This window comes from Microtus oregoni, unplaced genomic scaffold (genome assembly GCF_018167655.1).
Source record: "Microtus oregoni isolate MIOR12 unplaced genomic scaffold, Mior012 000044F_ref0000062, whole genome shotgun sequence".
In the NCBI taxonomy this organism is placed as follows: Eukaryota; Metazoa; Chordata; class Mammalia; order Rodentia; family Cricetidae; genus Microtus; species Microtus oregoni.
This window is the reverse complement of record NW_024543218.1, coordinates 16,229,342-16,249,982: the sequence shown is the minus strand read 5'-3', so window position 1 is coordinate 16,249,982 and position 20,641 is coordinate 16,229,342. Positions and strand designations below refer to the sequence as shown.

General features: G+C 36.7%; 1 protein-coding gene across 1 annotated transcript in view; it reads right to left on the bottom strand.

The window, feature by feature from the left end:
• The window catches only part of LOC121434755 (guanine nucleotide-binding protein G(t) subunit alpha-3), a 38,145-nt gene extending 20,751 nt beyond the window's left edge, over nucleotides 1–17,394 (bottom strand). The window contains exons 1-2 of the mRNA XM_041633711.1: nucleotides 17,277–17,394; nucleotides 3,338–3,380 (exon numbers count right to left, since the gene is read on the bottom strand). Coding sequence (XP_041489645.1) covers nucleotides 3,338–3,380; nucleotides 17,277–17,394 — 161 coding nt within the window. The remainder of the gene's footprint in view (nucleotides 1–3,337; nucleotides 3,381–17,276) is intronic.
• Between the last annotated feature and the right edge of the window lie 3,247 nt (nucleotides 17,395–20,641).

Genomic DNA, 20,641 nt, shown 5'->3' with positions numbered 1-20,641 from the left:
CTTCCTGGCATTCTTTTCTTTATTTCATGTTGTTTTAAAAGTGCTTTGTGTTTGTATTTGAGTGTCACTTTTCTCAAGATTTATCTTGTGTCTACACACATAGAAGTTCCAGCTTAGGGGTCAAACTTAGCACAAACACCTCTTCAAAGCCTTTGAAGAACTAAAAGCCATGAAGTGGCAGCCCCAGGCATTGAGAGGAACGAAGAGTATGCCTCTATTATTTTAATCTATTATTCACATTTGATTGCCAACAAATGCACAGTTTTGTCTTCAACAGGGCCATGCTTTTCTTGCCTCATTAACCTGTTAAATCACTTGAATAACCAAAAACAAAATCAAACAAACAAAAAAACCAGGTGGCGAAATAGACTATAAAAATGCAGAATGGTATATTTGTAAATAGATCAAAACAAGACTGAATAAAACCTATTCTCTGTTCAAAATCAAAACATAGAAATGATTAAAGTTGTTAAATTAAAATGCCAATTGTGAGTGACTTTGGGACATTCATTTCCTTTGGTAACTCAAGTTCTGATGGCTATGAATGAAAATATGATAGAAGCAGCTGCTTAGCTTTATTTCTTCTAGGAAGAGTTCTCTAGGTATAAGTTGGTTCCTAGATCTTTTCAATCCAGTAATATTTTATTGGTCATTTTAGTTTTTCATTATGTACTGAAATAAATGACAGAATTTACCCCTGACTCTCGTCCCAGTAGGTCCAGAGTGGAATTCCAGTCTATGCAGGATGTATCACACACTGTAACTAACCCCCAGCCATGTTACAGAAAATTACAGTTAGATCCTCGAATGACCACTGAAGGCACGCTTGGTTCAGAGAGCATAACCATGAAACCTTTCCATCACAGTAAAATTTCTAATGAGAAGCACCAAATTGTAGAAAAAAATTTACTATTTTGACAGATTTTTGTATTTTATGAAAGTTCGTGGCCATATCTGTGTAAATAGACATTAGAAAAACTGTGGTAAGTTCTATTATGGGTAACAGAAATAAAAAACCAAAAAGACAAGAAATAGCAGAAATAATAAGCTGATTATCTTAGCATAATGAGCTCTTTTTAAATGGTCAAAAGCAAGGAGGACTTTATTGATAAAAGAGGCAGTCCAGGTGAACGGAGGCACGCAGTTACCGAGCTTTGGACATGGGCTAGTCAGACATTGTCATAAGCATGTGCAGTGACGTCATCGTAATGCAAGTGAACGAATTGCTTCAACAGCTTGCACATTGATTGCTTGTACTTTCTTTTAAATTAGGAATCTCTATCTTCCATTTTACCATTTTAAATAGTTACAGGACTCATATTTTACTTATATTTTCATACTTTGCATATTTAAATTATTTCTATGTTTTACGTATTTCAAATTCTTCTTGCAGTTTCTCAGATATACGTATTGCTAAAGAACACTCATGACTTTCCAAGTTTATTATATATGTATAATATGATACATATATATTTTTAAAGATTAATTTCCTTTTTTGTGTGTGAATCTTTTGCCTGAATTTTTTGCATGTGCTTGGTGTTTTGAGAGACCAGAAGAAGATACCAGATAGCTCGCAATTGGAGTTAAGGATGTTTTAAGTTGTCATAAGGGTGCTGGAAACCTAACCTTCATCCTATGCCAAGGCAACAAGTGCACTTAATAGCCTACAATTTCTCCAGTCTTAAATTTATGCTAGATGTAGAAAAATTATATGTGTCAGATTTTGCAAACTGTACTTCTAAAAATAGTGGCTGTAAATATTCATTTTTGCATCAGATAATAATTTTTAGAGAAATACTGTAGTTTTGCTTTTTGGGATAGTCTTACATTATACATCACAGCTCTGGCTGTTATGGTACTCACTACACAGCATAGACTGGACCAAACTTCCAGTCATTCTCCTGCATCAGCCTCCTAAATGTATGATGGTAGTCAGAGTTATATATCAATAATATTCATTGTTAGTTTTGTTTCTACTTTTCTAATTTTTGTCTGACTATACATTATTTAATATTTAAAAGTTTTCCTTTTATATAGCAAAAAACTATTCATTTAAAACTATATTTAAGCATATAAGTAACAGATACTTAAGAAGAATAAGATAACTTCAAGTGTGCTTATGTCCTAGATAATAGGGTAGTAGAAAAGAATAACAATATAAAGGAAAGAGAGATAACTCTGTTAGGGTAGATCAATGGTTGGTTATAAAACCATGTTTTGGAAACAGTAAAAAAAAAAAAAGGACAAACATTTGCTGGCACCTATAGGTGAGTTTTCCAAACTGGAGCTTAAATAATAGTTGACAAGCAAATTACATGACAATATAATATTGAAGAAAAAAAAGATTTTGGATTAACCAGAGAGCCTCATCACTGCTGTCTAGCTTTATTTTATTCATCTTTCATTGCAGTTTTTATGTATAGCAGTTGTGTTTAATACTTCTTCATTCAGAAATGTAGTTAGCTATCCCATTATAAAAAATAAATAGAAAATATAATGTAATAACATAACAGAATCTGTTGGAATGATATTAGTGAAAAAAATCTTTCATATCCATATTTTAAAAAATGTCAATGATGAATAGTTTCTCCCAAATTTCAAATGGATTCTTGATTGACACATTTCAAATATTTGCAGTTTACACTATCATTGTTCGAAAGCTCGTTCATTTGAGGGTTAATATAATTAAAGCACAGCTCCTGGTATTAATATCCAAAAGACAAAATTCAAAAGGAAAGGAGAAATTGGTGTTTGTTAAGCAATAGAAGTAATAATTGAATACTCAAAAAATCAGGAAAAACGTTGCCACTGCCTGTAAATTCTGATGAGGTTGCTTGAATTCTGAAAGAGATTCACAAAGCATTTTTAAACAGATTTTATCAGTCTGTTTAATGATACTTGTATGCAGGTGTTCAGTGCTGACCAATGCTATCGGATGTGTGCTCTTAAATGGGGAAGACTACTTCTTCCTCTGTCAGCATTTCTTCCTTGCCTGTAGTTCTCAGTGCAGGGGTGAAGCCTCCTGTGCTCTGCCTGTCCACGTGAGGGTGTGTGTGTGTGTTAGTGTTGCCCTATTTCAGCTCATGACTGGTCAGTCAGGTGGATGAGACTTCATGAACAGATTGTACTTACCAATATGTAACAAAAATTAATGAAAAAAGAGACAATGAATATGGAAAAGACCAAGAGGGCATTGTGGGAAGACTTGTAGGCAGAAAAGGAGAAGAAAAAAATGATATAATTCTATTATAATAAAAAACTAAAATAAATAACACAGAATTGTTCAATGCATAGATAGACATCAAACAGTAAGCAGTTGAAATCATTCTGTACCTACTTCATTTGTTTAACAATCGTACTTTTTCCAGATTCACCTGCTCCTGAAACGAAATGAAACAAACGTCATTAACTGATACACTGAATTTGTACTAATATTAATACCTACTATTTTATTGTGTGTAAATTGTTAATACCTCTATTAGCATAACTTCTAAAGTAAATATTTTGTAGTAATAGAGAAAATTATATTTTATGTTTAACCATGATTTGAGATGTTTATATCCAAGGGTTTGCAGCACAATGACGTAACTCACAATTTCAGACTCTGAATAATTTTTAACTCCTAAGATGACTCTGTGTCTCTGCTTGAATAAATGCTGAAAGAAGAAAACCGCAAAGAACTTTATTGCCAGAACTGTTCAAACAGAAATCTACCCCAATTGAAACATGCTCTTTTCCTCAGCAGCCGGCAATACCTTTGTATGGAACTGTAATTTCCTTTATCCTAATGAATGAAAACTCTTGAGCTAACATGGGTGTGTCTCATGTCACATGATCTGGGCGCACAGAGGCAGATATGAGGGACCAGCAGTGGGACTACAGCTATTACAGTCACCCTTATCTGTAACATGAATTGTAGTTTGTGATCCATAATGTAAAATATTTTGGTGTCCGCTTGACTCTTGAAGCATCATATACAAAGACCTGAAATACACATGCTTCCTAACAAAGAGAGTAAGAACTCGGTCCAAACTTAGTGGCTGTTTTAAGGTGTCTGTTGGGACCTTTTAAAGGTATTTCTTGAAACCCTCTTGAGGTTAAGGACATTTTTTTTATCTTTTTGAGAAATGACAACTTAAAGTATAACAATCATAGGCCATGACTTCGGTTCGTTTCTTTTTCTTCTAAAACATTTTAAAAAATGTTTATTATTATTATTATTATTATTATTATTATTATTATTATTATTTTACATACCAATCCCGCATCCTCCTCCTTTCCCTCCTTCCATTCCCCCACCTCAATCCCTATCCACTCCTCCAAGAGGGTAAGGCCTCCCATGGGGAATCAGCAAAGTCTGTCATTTGAGAAAGGACCAAAGCCCTCCTCCCTGTATCCATGCAGGGAGAAACGTATCCCTCCATAGAGAATGGGATCCACATGCCAGGTCATGACCTAAGAATAAATCCTGGTCCCACCGCCAGTGGCCCCACATTTTGTATCTGGGTATGATAGGCAGTTATTCTGATTCATCAAAGTATCATAGTCTCAAAATAATAAACAAAAGGTAATTTGCATTTGATTAACTCAATCTAAAAACTTACTGAAACCGTACTTATGAATATGGATTGGAGCACACGGATACCACAATGTACATTTCTTATCCTCCCTACGACCCTTTGACCTTGACCTCTCCTCTCCTGCCTACCTTCTTCTCTATGCTTACAATTTTTTCATGTATCATTTTAAATTGTCATCCTCATCTATCATCATATGATAAATTTTACATGAAAGAAATAATTCTTTGAACTCATATTTAAAAGATAACCTACCCCTAATCAAGAAGCTCTTTGTGATTAATAGCTGCCTGCAAAAGCAAATCGGATTTCTCCAAAGGCGTGTCCCTGAGTGTACCAACCTCACTCCAGGGCAGGTTCCATGCCCAGGAGCAATTGGCAATGGAAAGTGGACTCTTTTCTCTTATTATTTTTTTTGATGTGGTTTATTTTGTTTTGATTTTTTTTTGAAAAGGGGGAGGGTTAGAGAGATCTTCAAAAAGTTTGCATAGGGAGTTGGGAGGATTTGGGAGGACATGGGAGAAAAAATAACAACAAAACAATGGGCGATCAAAATGTATTGTATGAAATTACTTTAAAGAAAAAACTAATTTAAAAAATAGATTTTATTTTTTGTATGAGACAACCTTTTTTTTTTCAATGAAGTATTTCTATATGGTTTTACATGTTTTCCTGAGCCTGGAGGAACAGCCATGGGAGCATCTAAATTTAAGTCTATGATGCAGCAAATATTTATTGTCTCTGGCATATCTTAATGTATCTGATTTCCACAGTTGTCTGAGCAGCTGCCTATCATGTATAATACTGAAACATGAAGAGTGGTAAGACCGCACGCAGTAAATAAGGCTTCTTCGACCTGTGGTTCTGTACGGTTCTTCCTCTCGCGTGAACAGTCGTGATTCTTCCCATTATTATGCTCATGTACTTTCTACCACAAGCCATGGAAGCTAAACACAGAGCCAGTGAATGCGGACATCAAGCACGGGACCTTCAGAGGCTTATTTATTTATTTCATTTACTTGTGCGGGGATGGTGTTAAATTAGGACCTGCGGGTTCTAGGTCCGACCAAAATACTGTAATCGAACCCTGCGTCTGCAACCACAAGCAGCTGAAGGGGATACTGGGAACCAAGGGTCATCAGGCACAAGGACAGCCACATGGGCTCTCCTCCACTACGCCAAATACATAGGCTTAGTTTAGTTTTGGTGACTTGAAGATTTCCAGCTGTGGGAATTTGGGAGGGAAATCAACACCTTTTCGCTGGGGCTTCAGTCCTATCCCTTGCAGGCTCACTTAGCACTGTATTTTGTTCAGTGAAAATGGTACTACTGGAAAAAAAAAACCTAGAGAATTTTAAAACTGAGCAAAGAATGCTTCATTTTATGAATATCAAAATAATCAATTGTTTTGATATTCAAGAAATTAAAATTAAAGAAATTATGTATTGTTTATGATTTCTATAATAAAGTAAAAATTATTTATGGAGTATTTTCAATTAAAAGAAATATCAACCTTTAAAAAACAAAAAAAATGCTTTATGAATTTCAAAACAGAGTACAGCTTGTAGGTAGAGTATATGTCTAGTATATGTGGGGCCATGAGTTTCATTTCCATCACAGTACACACATAAATAATATTCCAGAATTATATGATTATGTGTGTCATGGATCATGAAGACATGTGATAGCACTTTGGAACCACTATTGGTCAGACTGAAACATCACAGACATATTATCCTGTTTTATTTCTCTGTTATAGAATACTCAAAACGGTGTCACACATTTGGGGGACAAAGGTGACTTTTAGGTTATCTCAGAGAGTAAAATAATATTTATATAACACACTTTTCTTATCCACTGGTAGCAAACTAAGTTGATTCCAGGAGTTCTGGAAAAGCACAAAACTCCTTATGCGCTCAGGTCTGTTGTGTGGTAGGGTGGTGTACCGGCTCATAGCCGATGCGTATCCACCGCTGTGCTTTAAACCGCTAGGATCATTTATATTTCCAGCTGCAAAATAAATGTGAGCCAAGCCATTGTCATTCTCTATTGCTGATAGAATCATGAGAATAAAAATCTCCATGTTCAATACAGGAGTCAATTTTTAAGCCATTTTGATCTTTAATATATTGGAACCACGGACGTGCCATCCGAAACAACCTAGGGCAGGGGTCAAAATCAGATGACAAGCATACTGCAAACACTAGGAGCTGGAATTTCCCAAATTATTTCTGAGCCTTGAGGGGTTGTAAGTATATAGCAATTCTCTGTAGTTTACCAGGTAACTAATGATGTGCCTAAGGTAGGCAGAAGAGTTAGTTACTGTAAAATAATAAAAAGCAGATAAAGTAGCTGTTAAAGACTTTTAAAATCTATTTACTTCGTTCTGCATGATGAGTTTGGTGTGCTAAGTGAAATTTTCATGCAGTTCATTGCATTATTGACATAATTCCTATTTTAAAAATCGAGCTATTAAAAAATCTTGTTCACTACTTAAAACTCCATCTCAAAGTTGCTCAGAAAGGAAAGGTTCGCTACCATTCTCAGATTGACTGAAGCCCTTAGTTCACAATCAGCACTCCATTCTTGTAGGATTAGATCATGTTACAGGGCTAAATATACGCATGACAGCACGTTTGCATGTGCTGCGTGCATCCTAAAATAGCTCCTTCCTTCTAAGTGCTGGTCAAAACTTACATTATTTTCCGGGCTAAAGCGTACCAGAGGAATTTTCACAAGATACACGCTTGTTTCTTTTAAGATGATTTTGTTTCATATAATAGTTAAATTTATAACCAATCTCCATGTAATATGAATTAATTATTATACATAATAAAATATTGTTATCCAGAGATACGAAAAAATTTAAATCCGTATAATATCCATAGTTGTAAGTGAACTTTGCTGAATACACACAAGGCTTGATGGCTCATTTGGCTAAAGCAGGCAAGACGAGATTAAATAACTTGATATATATTCATATGTATGATAATTTTTCTAGGCCATTAAAGTCATATAATTGTACAACAAAATGGAATGTAGAATGAGCAGCCTTGTAGATGATGTTGTTTTATGCATAAGAGAAATGAGAACAGTAGAGATGAATGTGTCATATGAAGTCTAGATTTACCTTCAAGTCAACTCAATTCTCCTGCTAATGCTGTCTTATTATATTGTCTCCAGGTATGAATTGTCAGTGAAATATTTAATATTTAAATGGCTTTAGACTATTTGGTGTAAGGTAAAGCAGAAGCATGCTTTCGTCATCATTGTTTGCAGTCAAGGGTTGACTCCTCCCCACATCTCATCTTTTTAAGGAATAACTTACTCCACTCGATAATTCTCATGAGTAAAATTAAACATGTCTTTCTCTTCTCCATCACAATCCATCATAGCCTGGCCTCAAGTAGAGGAAAAAGGAAAAGGAAGAAGAAAGAGAAGAGAAAGGAACTATTGTATTTGTGCTTTTGGTGTTAAGGAAATGTGTTTTGTTTCTTCAATTTAATTTATCTTCCTTATATTTCTCTGAGAGGGTAAGGCCTCCCCTGGGGAGTCAACAAAGTCTGGCATACCAAGTAGAGGCACTACCAAGGCCCTCTTCCCGGTATCAAGGCTGAGCAAGGCATCCCACCAGGGGGAATGAGCTCCAAAAAGTCAGTTCATGCAGCTGGGATAGATCCTGGTTCTACTGCCAGTTCCCTCTCCCCCTAGATGAAGCCACATAACCGTCCCCTAGATTCAGAGGGCTTAGTTCAGTCCTTTGAAGTATTCCCAACTGTGAGTTCAGAGTCTATGAGCTCCCACTAGCTCAGATCAGCTGTCTCTGTGGCTTTCCAAATATTGATCCTGACCCCCTTTGCTCATGTCGTCCCTACTCCATCTCTTCAGCTAAGTTCTAGGAGCTCAGCCCAGTGCTTGGCTGTGGAGCACTACATCTGCTTCCATTATTTACTGGATGTAGGTTCTGTGCTGACAATTAGGGTCGTCACTAATCTGCTTATGGGGAAAGGCCAGATCAGGCACCCTCTCCACTACTGCTAGGAGTCTCAGCTCGAATCATCCTCTGGATTCCTGGGAATTTCCCTAGCACCTGGTTTCTCCATAGCCACACAATGGATCCCTCTATCAAGATATGTCTCTCATTGCTCCCACTCTGTCCCTCCTCCAATAGGGTTATCTTCAGCCCTTATGCTCCACTCCTTGATACCCTCCCTTCTACTTTCCTTCCCAGTTTACCCAGGATATCCTAACTATCTGCTGCCTGGAGCCCTCGATGTGTCTCCCTTAGGATCCTTCCCTTCACCTAGCTCCTTTAGGGTGTGGATCATGTGTATCAGATTCCTTTAGTTAATTACAATGCTGCCCTATTTCCATTGGCTACTTGGAAATAGGAAACTATAAATAAAGAAACTAAAGGCCTGATTATATTTGACATATTTCTCTCATTAATAGTATCCTTCCTACTCCCACATCCATAAGTCGGTGGAATAATAGACAGATATACTTGTTTATGATAAAAAGCAATCACAGGGTTAGATATCTTAGGTAGCTGTCTTTATTCTTCTTGCAAAGACTCCCATTTGTGCCACACTTCACACTGTCTAGTTAACCTCCTATGCTTTCCTCTGACTTACTATAACATGCAATCAAACATCACATTTCTGTGACTTCTTTCTCAATGTTTTCTCCATTTTTCCTTAATTCATATCACATCAGATATTTGTATAATAGTGAAAATTTTCTGGAGGACCTTCCAATCTCATTGTTCCCCATAAAATGGTTGTCCCGTGTGGCCCATATGGTAATTGGGGTAATATATGTATATCTACTTCATATGTGTATAAATATGATTGTATATATATAAGAAACAGATAACTAAATGACAATTATTATTCCATTTATATAAAATTGATCAACACTTTCCTATTGATTTCAAATGGCAGATAAACTCACTGAAACACACAATGCTTCTCCTTAGCCCTATTTGTCCATGTAAATCCTGGTTGTGTTGTAGTCACTGAAAACAGCTGAGGAACACTTCCTGTCTGTGTCTCCGCTTCTACCATTTATCTGTTTTTACGAATGCTTCTGTTTCTGTGCTATGCCATAGAAATTCAGACTGCAAGCAACTAAAGGGAATGCAGGAGTATAGACTAATTTGCAAATTATAAACATTTAAAACTTTTAAAAATAGCTATAGTAAGTGAATACAAGGGGAATAGAAAGTAAATGAAAGATTTTTGGGTGGAAGGAGAGAAGCATTTTCAGTCATCAAGAGGAAGGATCCAGAGGACTCTGAAAATGGCAAAGTCAAACATAATTTGTGAAATAAATTTCTTAAGACAAAAAAATGGATAAAATTTAGAGCGCCAAGGTGTAAATTGCTCTTCAGTAAAACATTATTATGTGAATGAATACAGGAAATAAAAACAATGAAATTCTACTTCCTATTGGTGAATGGGACAAGTGAACATTTAGAGACATTTGGAGATGACCACTGTCTCTTACTCAACCACAAGCTAATGATCATCTCAGTGAGACAAGAGAGAAGGAGATTCAACCTGATATTGTCACTGGAAATGTGACTTCTGGGATCTTATAACAGAAGGCTCATTATTGTCTCAGACAAATTCAAAATGGTACTTTCCAGCCAAGAAACTTAAAACATTATTGCTTTGTTTTGCAGTACCTGGTAATGAAGGTAATTGGGAGTTTATAGAAGAATCAAAGTGAGATCAACAATCAGTGTTAATGAGATCTACTTTTGTTAAAACCAGTTGGGAAGAGTGTTGTAGAATTTTGAGGTACTGTGTAGAATTAAAGGATCGAACATCAGTTAGGATAGAAGATAAAGATAGCAAGATATTCTAAAATTTTAGGGAAACCACAGCTGAAATTACATGCTTTGGTTGAAGAGAACTATGTTTATATTTTAATTTAAAAAGTTTCAGAGTATATGAGAAAGTATGAGGGATTGCAAAATATAAACTGCTCCTAGGTCGGATAAAGAAGGAATAGCTCTTAATAGGAAATTTATTTTGTAGGAATTCGGTGTGTGCTCTGTTTTCTTTGCTATTGTAGGTAATAATCAGAGTTGATATGTTTTTCATATTTTGAAGATATCAAGTATTTGAGTTCATTTTTTTTGTTACATAGTATACATGAATGCATTTGTACTTTAGGATCTGGTGAAAATAAAATATGGATATGGGTTCTGAACTTTAATGTTTTAAATGAAAGACCTTTTTATGTTACATGTGGCCATGGCTGTTCAGATTTTAAAATATAGTACCATCCTTCTTTACAACAACATGAAAAGATTAGTTTCTCATGTTACTTATATAAGTGTTTGTTTTCAATAGTACAGTGCAATAGATTAAGAAAATTTAAATTTGATGTGGCAATGTGGTTATGGGGAATAATCTATTCTATGGTCAGATTTCAGGTTCACTCCACAGTAAGGAATTTGAACTTGGTTACCTTAAAGCAAATAGAAAACCCATGGTTGTGTAAGCATATATCTTAGTGAAACTTACTATGGTTAATTAAATTGATATAGAGTCAAGCTTCTTTCTATTTGTTTATGACCATGAACAAAAGGCTATGCTCAACCTCAACCAGAAAAACTACTCTATGAATAAATGTTGGAGAATTAGAGACACAAGGCTACTCAAGTTGCTGAGATTGAGGGGTGATCGAATGCTCAATTCAAATAAAATGTTTACATTTCCTTAATATATTGAGAAAATTATAGAAGAGAGGAAGGAAGTAATGTAAGAGTTTGAAGACAGGAAGGACTGCAAAATGGTGTCCTTTGGGATTGACACAACCAATGCAATTTTGAATGCATAGCAGCTGAATGCGCCTGCATGAGACCTGCACAACCATGCATAGCAGCTGAATGCTCCTGTATGATACCTGCCCAACCCATGCAATTGTGAATGCATAGCAGCTGAATGCGTCTGCATGAGATCTGCACAAAACTGGACCTGTAAAGAGTCCGACAGATGTGGAGGTGGGCACTTGTAAGGCCTTAAAGTCCTCCTCTATCATTGCTGATCTTTTGGCTACTGAAATATGAGGAAGGAAGGGGGCAATTATCTTCAGTTGTTTGTACAGTAGTGAGTCTACCAGTCTCTACTGGATACTTTGAAATCCACAGGCACCTAGATGACCCTGGTTAACTTAGTAGGCCATAGAAGAGAACAAAAAGCCACGAACTTATTTCTGTATGTAAATGTACCACATTTTCTTTATCTATTTTTCTGTTGAAGAACATCTAGGTTGTGTTCAACTTTTGGTTATTATGAATAAAGTCATAATGACCAAGGTTTGGCAAGTGTACTTGTGGTAGGATGGAAGATCCTTTGGGTATATGCCCAAGCGTGGTATGGCTGGATCTTGAGTTAGATAGATTCGCAGCTTTTTAAGGAACTGCCATATTGATTTCATAGTGACTGTACACGTTTGTCCTAGAACCAGTGATGGAAGGCTGTTCCCCCTTGCTCTACATCCTTGCTAGCATGAGCTGTCACATGTTTCCTCTATCTTTGCCATTCTGAAGGGAATCAGATGAAATCTCAATGTAGTTTTGACTTGCATTGTTCTGCTGCTTAGGATTTTGAACATTTTGTTACATGTTTCTCAGCCTTTTGAGTTTCCAAAGATGGCAACATCAAAGTTTTAGACAAATGGGTGGAACTAGAAAAGAAAACATCCTGAGTAAGGTAACTTAGACCAGAAATACATATATGGTATGTATTCACTTATAAGAAGATATTATATATTAAATAAATGATAAACAATCTACGATCTGTATATCGACAAAAGTAGGGTAAAGAGGCAGGATTTGGAGCCAGGGTGGGCCACATGGCTCTCCCTGGGAGGGGAAAATGGAATAGATTTTTATTGGCAGACTGAGAACAAATGGGGACAGGAATGGGGGAACCGGATAGTGGAAGATAGGTTAGAGGGAGGGAGAAGAAAGAGGGATACCTGGAATTGGGGGGGGGCATTTGAGGAATGATATGGAAACCTAGTTCAGTGAAAACTTCCTGGAATATCTGAAGGTGATTCTTATGAGGACCACTAGTAATGGGGGGGGGGGGGATACAGAGTTTCAACTGCCCATATCTTTTAGCCAGGAGAGGCTTCTGGTGGTGGGACTGGATTGCATTCAATCGAGCTGTTGGCCAATGAAAATCCCGGAACAGCCCAGGCTTCTGTTAAGACAAAGGTTTGCTCTCTGCAACCAGAACATATGAAACATTAACACATTGCTAAGGACCACACACAGAGAGCTCACTGAACATGGAGAAGTCAAGTTGGTGCCTACATGGAGCATGCTTTTATGTTCTTGTCACCTTGGTACAGGAGGAGAAACATGGACATCTATCCAGCCACAAAACCTTTGACCTACAATCAATATGTCCAGCCTGCAAAATATACTAGGGCAACGGTGGCTCAGAACTTGTGAGAGTAGCCAACCAGTATCTGATATGATTTAAGGCCCTCTCCATGAGCAGGAAACTCTGCCTGACATTGCTTGGGTGACCAAGAAGCAGAGACTGGAAAGCCCAGAAAACTAGGGTGAAACGAAACACAATAGGTAAAAACAAAAATAAAAATTAGTAAAATGACTTCTAAAGATATTCTGCTATACTCAGAAATCCATTGCTTATCCAGTCATCATCAGAGAAGCTTCCTCTTGTAGAAGATGAAACAAATAAAAAGAACTACAGTCAGACATGGAGAGAAAATCTAAATGGCAGGTCTTCATCTAATCCCTGCCTTCAGAACTCAGGGAATTTTACAATCTCCTCTTCCAGACATTCCAGAGGGAATGGAGGACATCAGGAGAACAAAGCCCTCTGAACCAACTAAGCAAGGCAAAGTAGATATGAACTCACAGAGTGAAGCAGCTATTCAGGGTTCTACATGGTTCTGTACCACATCCTCTGTGAAGATATTACAGTTATGAACGCAGTATTTTTTAAGGGACTCCCGACTGTGAGAACCAGTGGGAATCTGATTCTTGTATCCACTTTCAGGACTCTTTTAGTTCTATTGAGTTGCTGTGTCCCAACTTTGATAAGATAATTTTTGCTTAATCTTATATTTTATTTTGCCATTGGGTGTTATCTTTTAGAAGGCTGTTTTTTTTCTAGTGAGAGACAATGGATCTGGCAGGGGGGCGGGAAAGGAGGAAGGAAGAAACTGGGAAGAATAGAGGGGAGAAACTATAATCCGGATACTTTGTATATTTTGTATGAGATAAGAATCTTTTGAATGGAGACAGTGTTTCTCCCAGACAGTGCTTCTCTGTGTGTAGTCCTGGCTGTCTTGATATCCTTGAACACACAAAGATCCACCGTCCTCTGCCTCCCTAGTGCTAGGATTAAAGGTATGTGCCAGCACTTCCAGGCAAGACAAGGATTTATCTTCAATAAAAGAAAAAAATAGTGATTCTCAACCTCAACAACAACAACAAAAACAAACATGAATATGGGGAAGAGGCTTGTAGACGGAATCCACCATTTAGGTCCCCTCAGACCTATTTCCACTAACACAGTGTTTACATCCACTTCACAGTGCATGCCAAATAGGAATCTTAGTGTTCTATGTTTTAGCACCCAGAAATCACTAGACAGTGCAGGTCAGAGGAAACAACAGATTGCACCATGTTTTGTAGACCTTCTTTTTTGTACAGGGTAAAATTCAGAATTGATCACTATCATATTAAACTAAATATGTTGTCATAAGCTGGTGTTCAGATTCCACCAAAGAGTGTGGATGTAGTTTCAATGAGAATTCAAGACGTTTGGGGGTGAAAGGTGGAGTTAGGTCTAGAAGACATGGGATGATGCCTTAATGAAGCCGAGTTGAATATGAAAATGCATTATAAATAATTTGAGTTCAGGCAAAAAGGTAAATGAAGTGGATTTTATTGTTTTGACTTTGACAACTCAATCAAATGTAGAGTTAAATGTTTAAGAAGAAAAAGTTGTCGAATGTTTAAAATATAAATCAAAATAGTGAAAACTGAACAGAGTGTTATTTGTTTTATTAAATTAAAGCTGAGCAGCTCAACCTAAGTATTGTTGATGCAAATAATATAGTGATATGAGAAGAAATGTGCAAAATTGTTATCATCTTGGATAAGTAAAAGACACAATGTTGCTACTGATAATTCTTTCTCATTCCTGTTAATAAAAGTTACTCTTTCAGTTAATGAAACCCCCAAGTTTGGGACAATTAGGATACTTTCATTTCTGTTTGGAATTTTTGCATATAACAAGTTGTGTCCTAAGGAATATCTCTCTAGAATGTTAAGCTTTTCTGCTTATAGAAGTCAATCAGTAATCTCTCTACTCTCACCTCATAATTTAAGGAAATCTCAATTTTCTTCATTACATCATTGTACTCGGGAGGAGCTTGAGTTTTGATGACATATTTTCAGTCAGCTCTTTATATTATTTTATGTTTGCCTTCTCCATCTTAATAACATGTCCAGTAGGCCAGTTATTCCATCACACTTACGTCGAGTGCCATGATTCTGTGAACGTCTAGCAGTATTGCTATTGTCATTGGTAATACAACCATTTGAGTGATTTGACTTACAATTTGTGTTTTTTAAAAAAATGAGAGAAAATATTTTTTTAAATGGGATGTAGAAAATATTTATCAATTCTGTTGGAAATTTAGCTCAGCATGTAGACATGTTTTTAATTTATTTATTTTAAGGGAGGAAGGGTTTATTCTGGCTAAACTTGCATCCAGTCTGCCGTGGTCGGGAGGGCAAGGAAGCAGGGGCTTGAAGAAGTTGATGAGCTGCATTCAGAGTTGAGAAACAGATGGCAAAGACTGTTTGCAAGCTGATGCCCTGATCAGCTCTAGCTGGGCGTTAGCACCAATGTGCCATTGTAAGGGAATAGCAAAGCACTTACTGGAGTGCCTGACTTTTCCTCCTACATTTTATTGACCTTGCTACATCCATGTGACTCTGACTCCATCAGTACAGCCTCTGAGGATTCTCTGGAACTTGGAAAATAATGGGTGATGGATCCAAAGCACTTACCATCCCCTTCCTAAATCATCAATCTCTCGGTGATTGCTTGGGAGTCCTGTGGGCAGTCTTTGCCACAAACTCCAGCAAGGAAGGAGAGAATATGACCATTTCCTTGAGAAGAAATAGACATAGCTCATGCTTGGCTTTTGAAACTCAGTGGTAGGAGTAGAGCAAAAGAACACTTAACAAGGGCTGGAGAGGTGGCTCAGTGGTTAAGAGCACTGCCTGCTCTTCCAAAGGTCCTGAGTTCAATTCCCAGCAACCACATGGTGGCTTACAACCATCTGTAATGAGGTCTGGTGCCCTCTTCTGGCCTGCAGGCATATACAGAGACAGAATATTGTATACATAATAAATAAATAAATATTTAAAAAAAAAAAGAACACTTAACAATGGAAGAAATTCGCTACACGATAGACTCACAATCCTGAAATAATGATTCGTTATTGTATATAACTAGCTTCAGGGTAAATATACAACAGCCAAGAAGTCAAAGATCTTATTCTGATTTGTTTCTGTATTGATTTAGGCTTTTCTTCATTTGGGGAATCTTATATACAACATTGTAATATGAGGTCAGTGTTCCAAAGGCAAAGCTAACTAACGAATTAGTCAATAGCCTGAATGTGGAAAACTGAAAACACAAAAATGGAAAATGGAAGACTGGATGAATGCCTTTTACTGTTTCACGTCTGGATTATATGATGTATTTACCTAATACATATTGTCATATATTTGTGCTAAAGATATCATGGGTTGTAATATCTTAAATTATACCTTTTTTTTGCTTCTTCTCCAGAAGTCCATGGTTAAATTCCCTCAAAACTTAACATGCTGCTAAACTAAAACTTTATGCCCAACTCTGCCAGCTTCTTCCCACTTACCTTCCAAAAGCAGTTACAAATGTTGTTGTTTATGTCAGTGACCACTGTACATTAAATTGTTAATGAAAAATATGTAGCACACAGATTATATTAATTCATTTAGGTAATTGAGCAACTATTAAAATTATAGTTGTCATAAAAATTTGTTTTTTGTTTTGAAGTAATGAAAAGTAGCCAATAATTTGTGGAGTCAATGAATATATAAGTGTTCTATAAGGAACTGAATGCCACATTTTCAAATGAGTAGCAAAATTAAAGGCACTATTTTTCCCATAGTCTTAGTAATATTCTTGATATATTTTAAGTATCTTGTCATTATTGCATAAAACTTGAGACTAAATGATTTTAACACCATAATTTTGATGCCGAACACTCAGTTTATTTCTGTCTAAACAAATAAAAGACTTTTATGACCTGTCATTAAGGATTTTAGCTGCTACTTCGGGAACGATTAGAATGCTATAAAGTAATAGATGTGTATGACTTTTCTTTTAGCAATGATATTCTGTAATCCTTGAAAGAGGCCAACTGAGACATCTAATATGTATCTCTTAAACAATGCACTAAGTATGAAATCTAAAACAAATTGTGAAATACATATAGAGTATACATAAAACTCAGTTCACCTAGACACTCTGGAAAAGCATATTTTATACTAAATCCTCCAAGGTGAATAGACTTAAAATTTGAGAAAAGTAAAAATGAAGGAAAAAATCAGATGCTGAAAGCAAAAGAGAAGAATATTACCTAGCAGTAGCAGCTTAACTGTCCTCGCATCTCGCTCAGCATCTTCCTGAAGTTTCTTCTCCAGCTCTTTTGACCTCTTGGCTGACTCCTTGCTCTCTGAACTGATCCCACTTCCCATCTTCTGATGTGAGATGCTGGTCAATTGATTTGCTCCAATTTTCCAAACGCAGAGAACAGCAGTGGTATGGATAGAGGACTTAGGAGCAGTGCTGGCTAGGGCAGAGAACAGCCTAGTCCCTGCACGCTCAGTTCTCCTCTGACTAAGGGGATCTTTTCTGTCACCTGATCAGAAGGGAAAGCCATGCAACGCCAATGAAAGCTGAAGAGGAAATTCATTATGCTTTCAAATTAAATGGTCACAGCTGGCTCATCTTCAAAACCATGCGTACCTGCCTTAAAGTCTAGCACAAAATATACAGAAAGCATTCAGAATGTTGATATTCAAGACAGTCTGTATTGGGCAAATCAAGTGAAATGTTTCTCAGCAACAGGAAATGTTTATTATTGTTATTGTATATATTATGCACCAACACTTTCATTTTATCTTCACATATTTCTTTTTTCAGATGCTTCACAATTTCTCCTATCCTGCAGGAAGAGTATATCTGAGGCTATTCAAATTCCATTTGCCTATTCTTAGATTGACACAAATATTGATAATCTCTTAATATGTCAATAAATTAGAAAACATTTTTCAAAACAGAAACAAAGGATGATTGCCATATTTGTACATATTTTATGGCTACAACCGTAAAATAGGCCCCATATCTTAACTTATGGATTTTTAGTCTCATAGGATACATTTCTGTAAATTGAGCTTTTACTGCCTGTGAGAGAGTCAATCCATCAATGCTAATTGAAGGTCCACTTGTAGAGACACTGATCTGTGCTTACCGTGAGCAGCACTTAACTCTTTAGGGCAATTAGACAGCAGCTGCTCTGCTGGGGGACACTGGCCTATTTGGTGCTTGGGGAATAAAGACCAATGTTCTTGGAAGCAGAAAAAAGCTTCAATTCTGATAATCAAAATACTAATACACCTAAATATGTGCTATACCTTTTAGCTACCCCACTAACACTATACAATTCTTGAACATTGACTGGATTAAGGGAAGAAATTATTTTATACCATTTTTATTCATTTATCTGAAGCAAGAAGCAGTTAGGAGGCTATAAAAATATTTTTCGTATAGACACAGATGTTTGCCTGTAACAGCAAGTGTGTCTTACACTGCATTTTGTGGGACGTCAGGGTGTATTTAGTTATAAAACGCTGGACTAGAACTAGTTGCTTAAGCTGTCACTGCGATTCTGCAGGAATCATGTGTAAAGTATGAACAGGTGGGTTTTTGAATATTCATACAAGGAAATAGGCCACCAGACTAAATACCCATTCCTGCTTTGTTTACTTTTGCACATTAAATATGTTGAGCCTAAGCTACATGAACATAGTCAAAACATCTTGAATTTTATTCCCCCAAAGACACTGTAAAGATTTGGAACGGCACATATGCAAAGGCTTGTGCAAAACATGTGCCCTTGCTTTTACTATGCAAAGAGCTAGTTCCAACGGAAGGAGATCTGCGCTGCTACATTATTGATGACCAGCCCTGGAGACAGGTTCCGACCTCCGAAGGACAGGCTTAGCACACTAAATCACATTTGGTCTATTCATATTTCATAGACTGAATATGCATTGTATCCAAATATTTAGGGTTCTTACATGTCCTATACAAGCAAAAGATTGACACGATATAATAATCATTTGTACTCAAATATAAATACACCCCTAGCTTTTGTGCAGGGATATACTGTGGTTTGGGAGTTTTGTTTTCTAAGTCTTCCTTAGCAGTTCGCTGACTAGCTCTTTGAGATGTCATAACTACAAATTTTGTTTGTTCTTGAAAGCAAGAAACACAAAATTATTCCATAGACCAGCATGTTAGCTGTGTACTCTGGCCATTAGTAGTAATAAATTGTAATGTACACCCACATACACACATCCTCAGAATTAATGGCATTTTGGTATGATGGTATTTTCCTTTTAGCATTTTCTAACAAAGATGAACTTCAGATTGAATGAGTGAAGATTCACTTCTATAACTAACAGAATTACCATAAATCTGAACACTACAAATCTTCAGTCTATTTGTGGCTAAATTCTCTGTGTAATCTCTTGATGGGGATATTGGGTGATTTTTTTAAAAAATATTTTGCAATTACTTTCCATTTCTGTTAAACACAAAACTCATGGCTATCGGCTTTTCACTACAGGTTTCATAGACCTGGTATTTTATACTCTTTGACAAGGCTCTCCTTGGAATTGTTATGTGAGCCTGATTTAGGGGATCAGCTCCTGCTGGGAATTATCTAGGCAAGCTGTCATGTGTGATCTTTATTTTATTTTCATATCTCATAAGAGGTGTTGATTTCAAGCGGAGTCCCTGGACATTTTGAGTCCCTGCTGCCTTAGCAATGACCTTTCTACTTGTATTTCCCCATGGAACTCCTGACAAGCCATTTTTCCTTTGCTAATGGTGCTCAGATGTGCACTTTAGGGAATTCTGAGCAGGGCATTTCCTCTGGAGATCTCGAGCCTTTGGGGCTTCCAGACAGCAATCTTTAGATCTTGAGGGAACATGTCAAAGCTTTCTTCTTCAGGTGGTACAGTGAGACAACACTGTTGATATTAAGTAACTCGAAGTTGTAACATGTAATACAAACATGTGCATGATGAAATCGGTTTCCATCTTTATTTGGCACACCCTTTATGGATAAGGACATGATTGTATTGAATGATGACTAAATATGTATCACAGTTGTTTCCCAGAGTGCTTCTTTCTACCTCAAATGCTATTTTAAGTTTCTTACTAAACATTTGCATCACGAGTTCACTTCAATGTTTCTCTGGGGGTTTTCAGCCTTGACTATTATAGCAGATTCTTATTAAGTTTCTCAATTTCAGATTCTTCTCAATGCCCATCTTATCTGTCTGATTATGCCAGGCTAAATTATCCCATACCTATGATTAACAGTTAATCCTTTCTATCAGGAAAGAGCAAAAACAAATGGCTCCCGGAATACTGCAGAGTTCTTCGTCTACAATTTTGTTACTACCACCCTATTATCAAAGACTATTTCTCAATAGCTCTCAAATGACATCTCATTTTGTTGGCCTTTTGTATCTCTTGCCTTGCTCAGCATGCATTTCTAGTTTTCACTTGTGATCCTTTCCTCTCAGTACGGCTATCTTTGTTCTCTAGAGGTGGCTGTTTCCATGGTGTCATATTTTAATGAAGAAAATAGATCAGCATATATGCTACTTTGAACTTTGATCTACCTGGCTTCCCTTCCTTGGTGGGCAG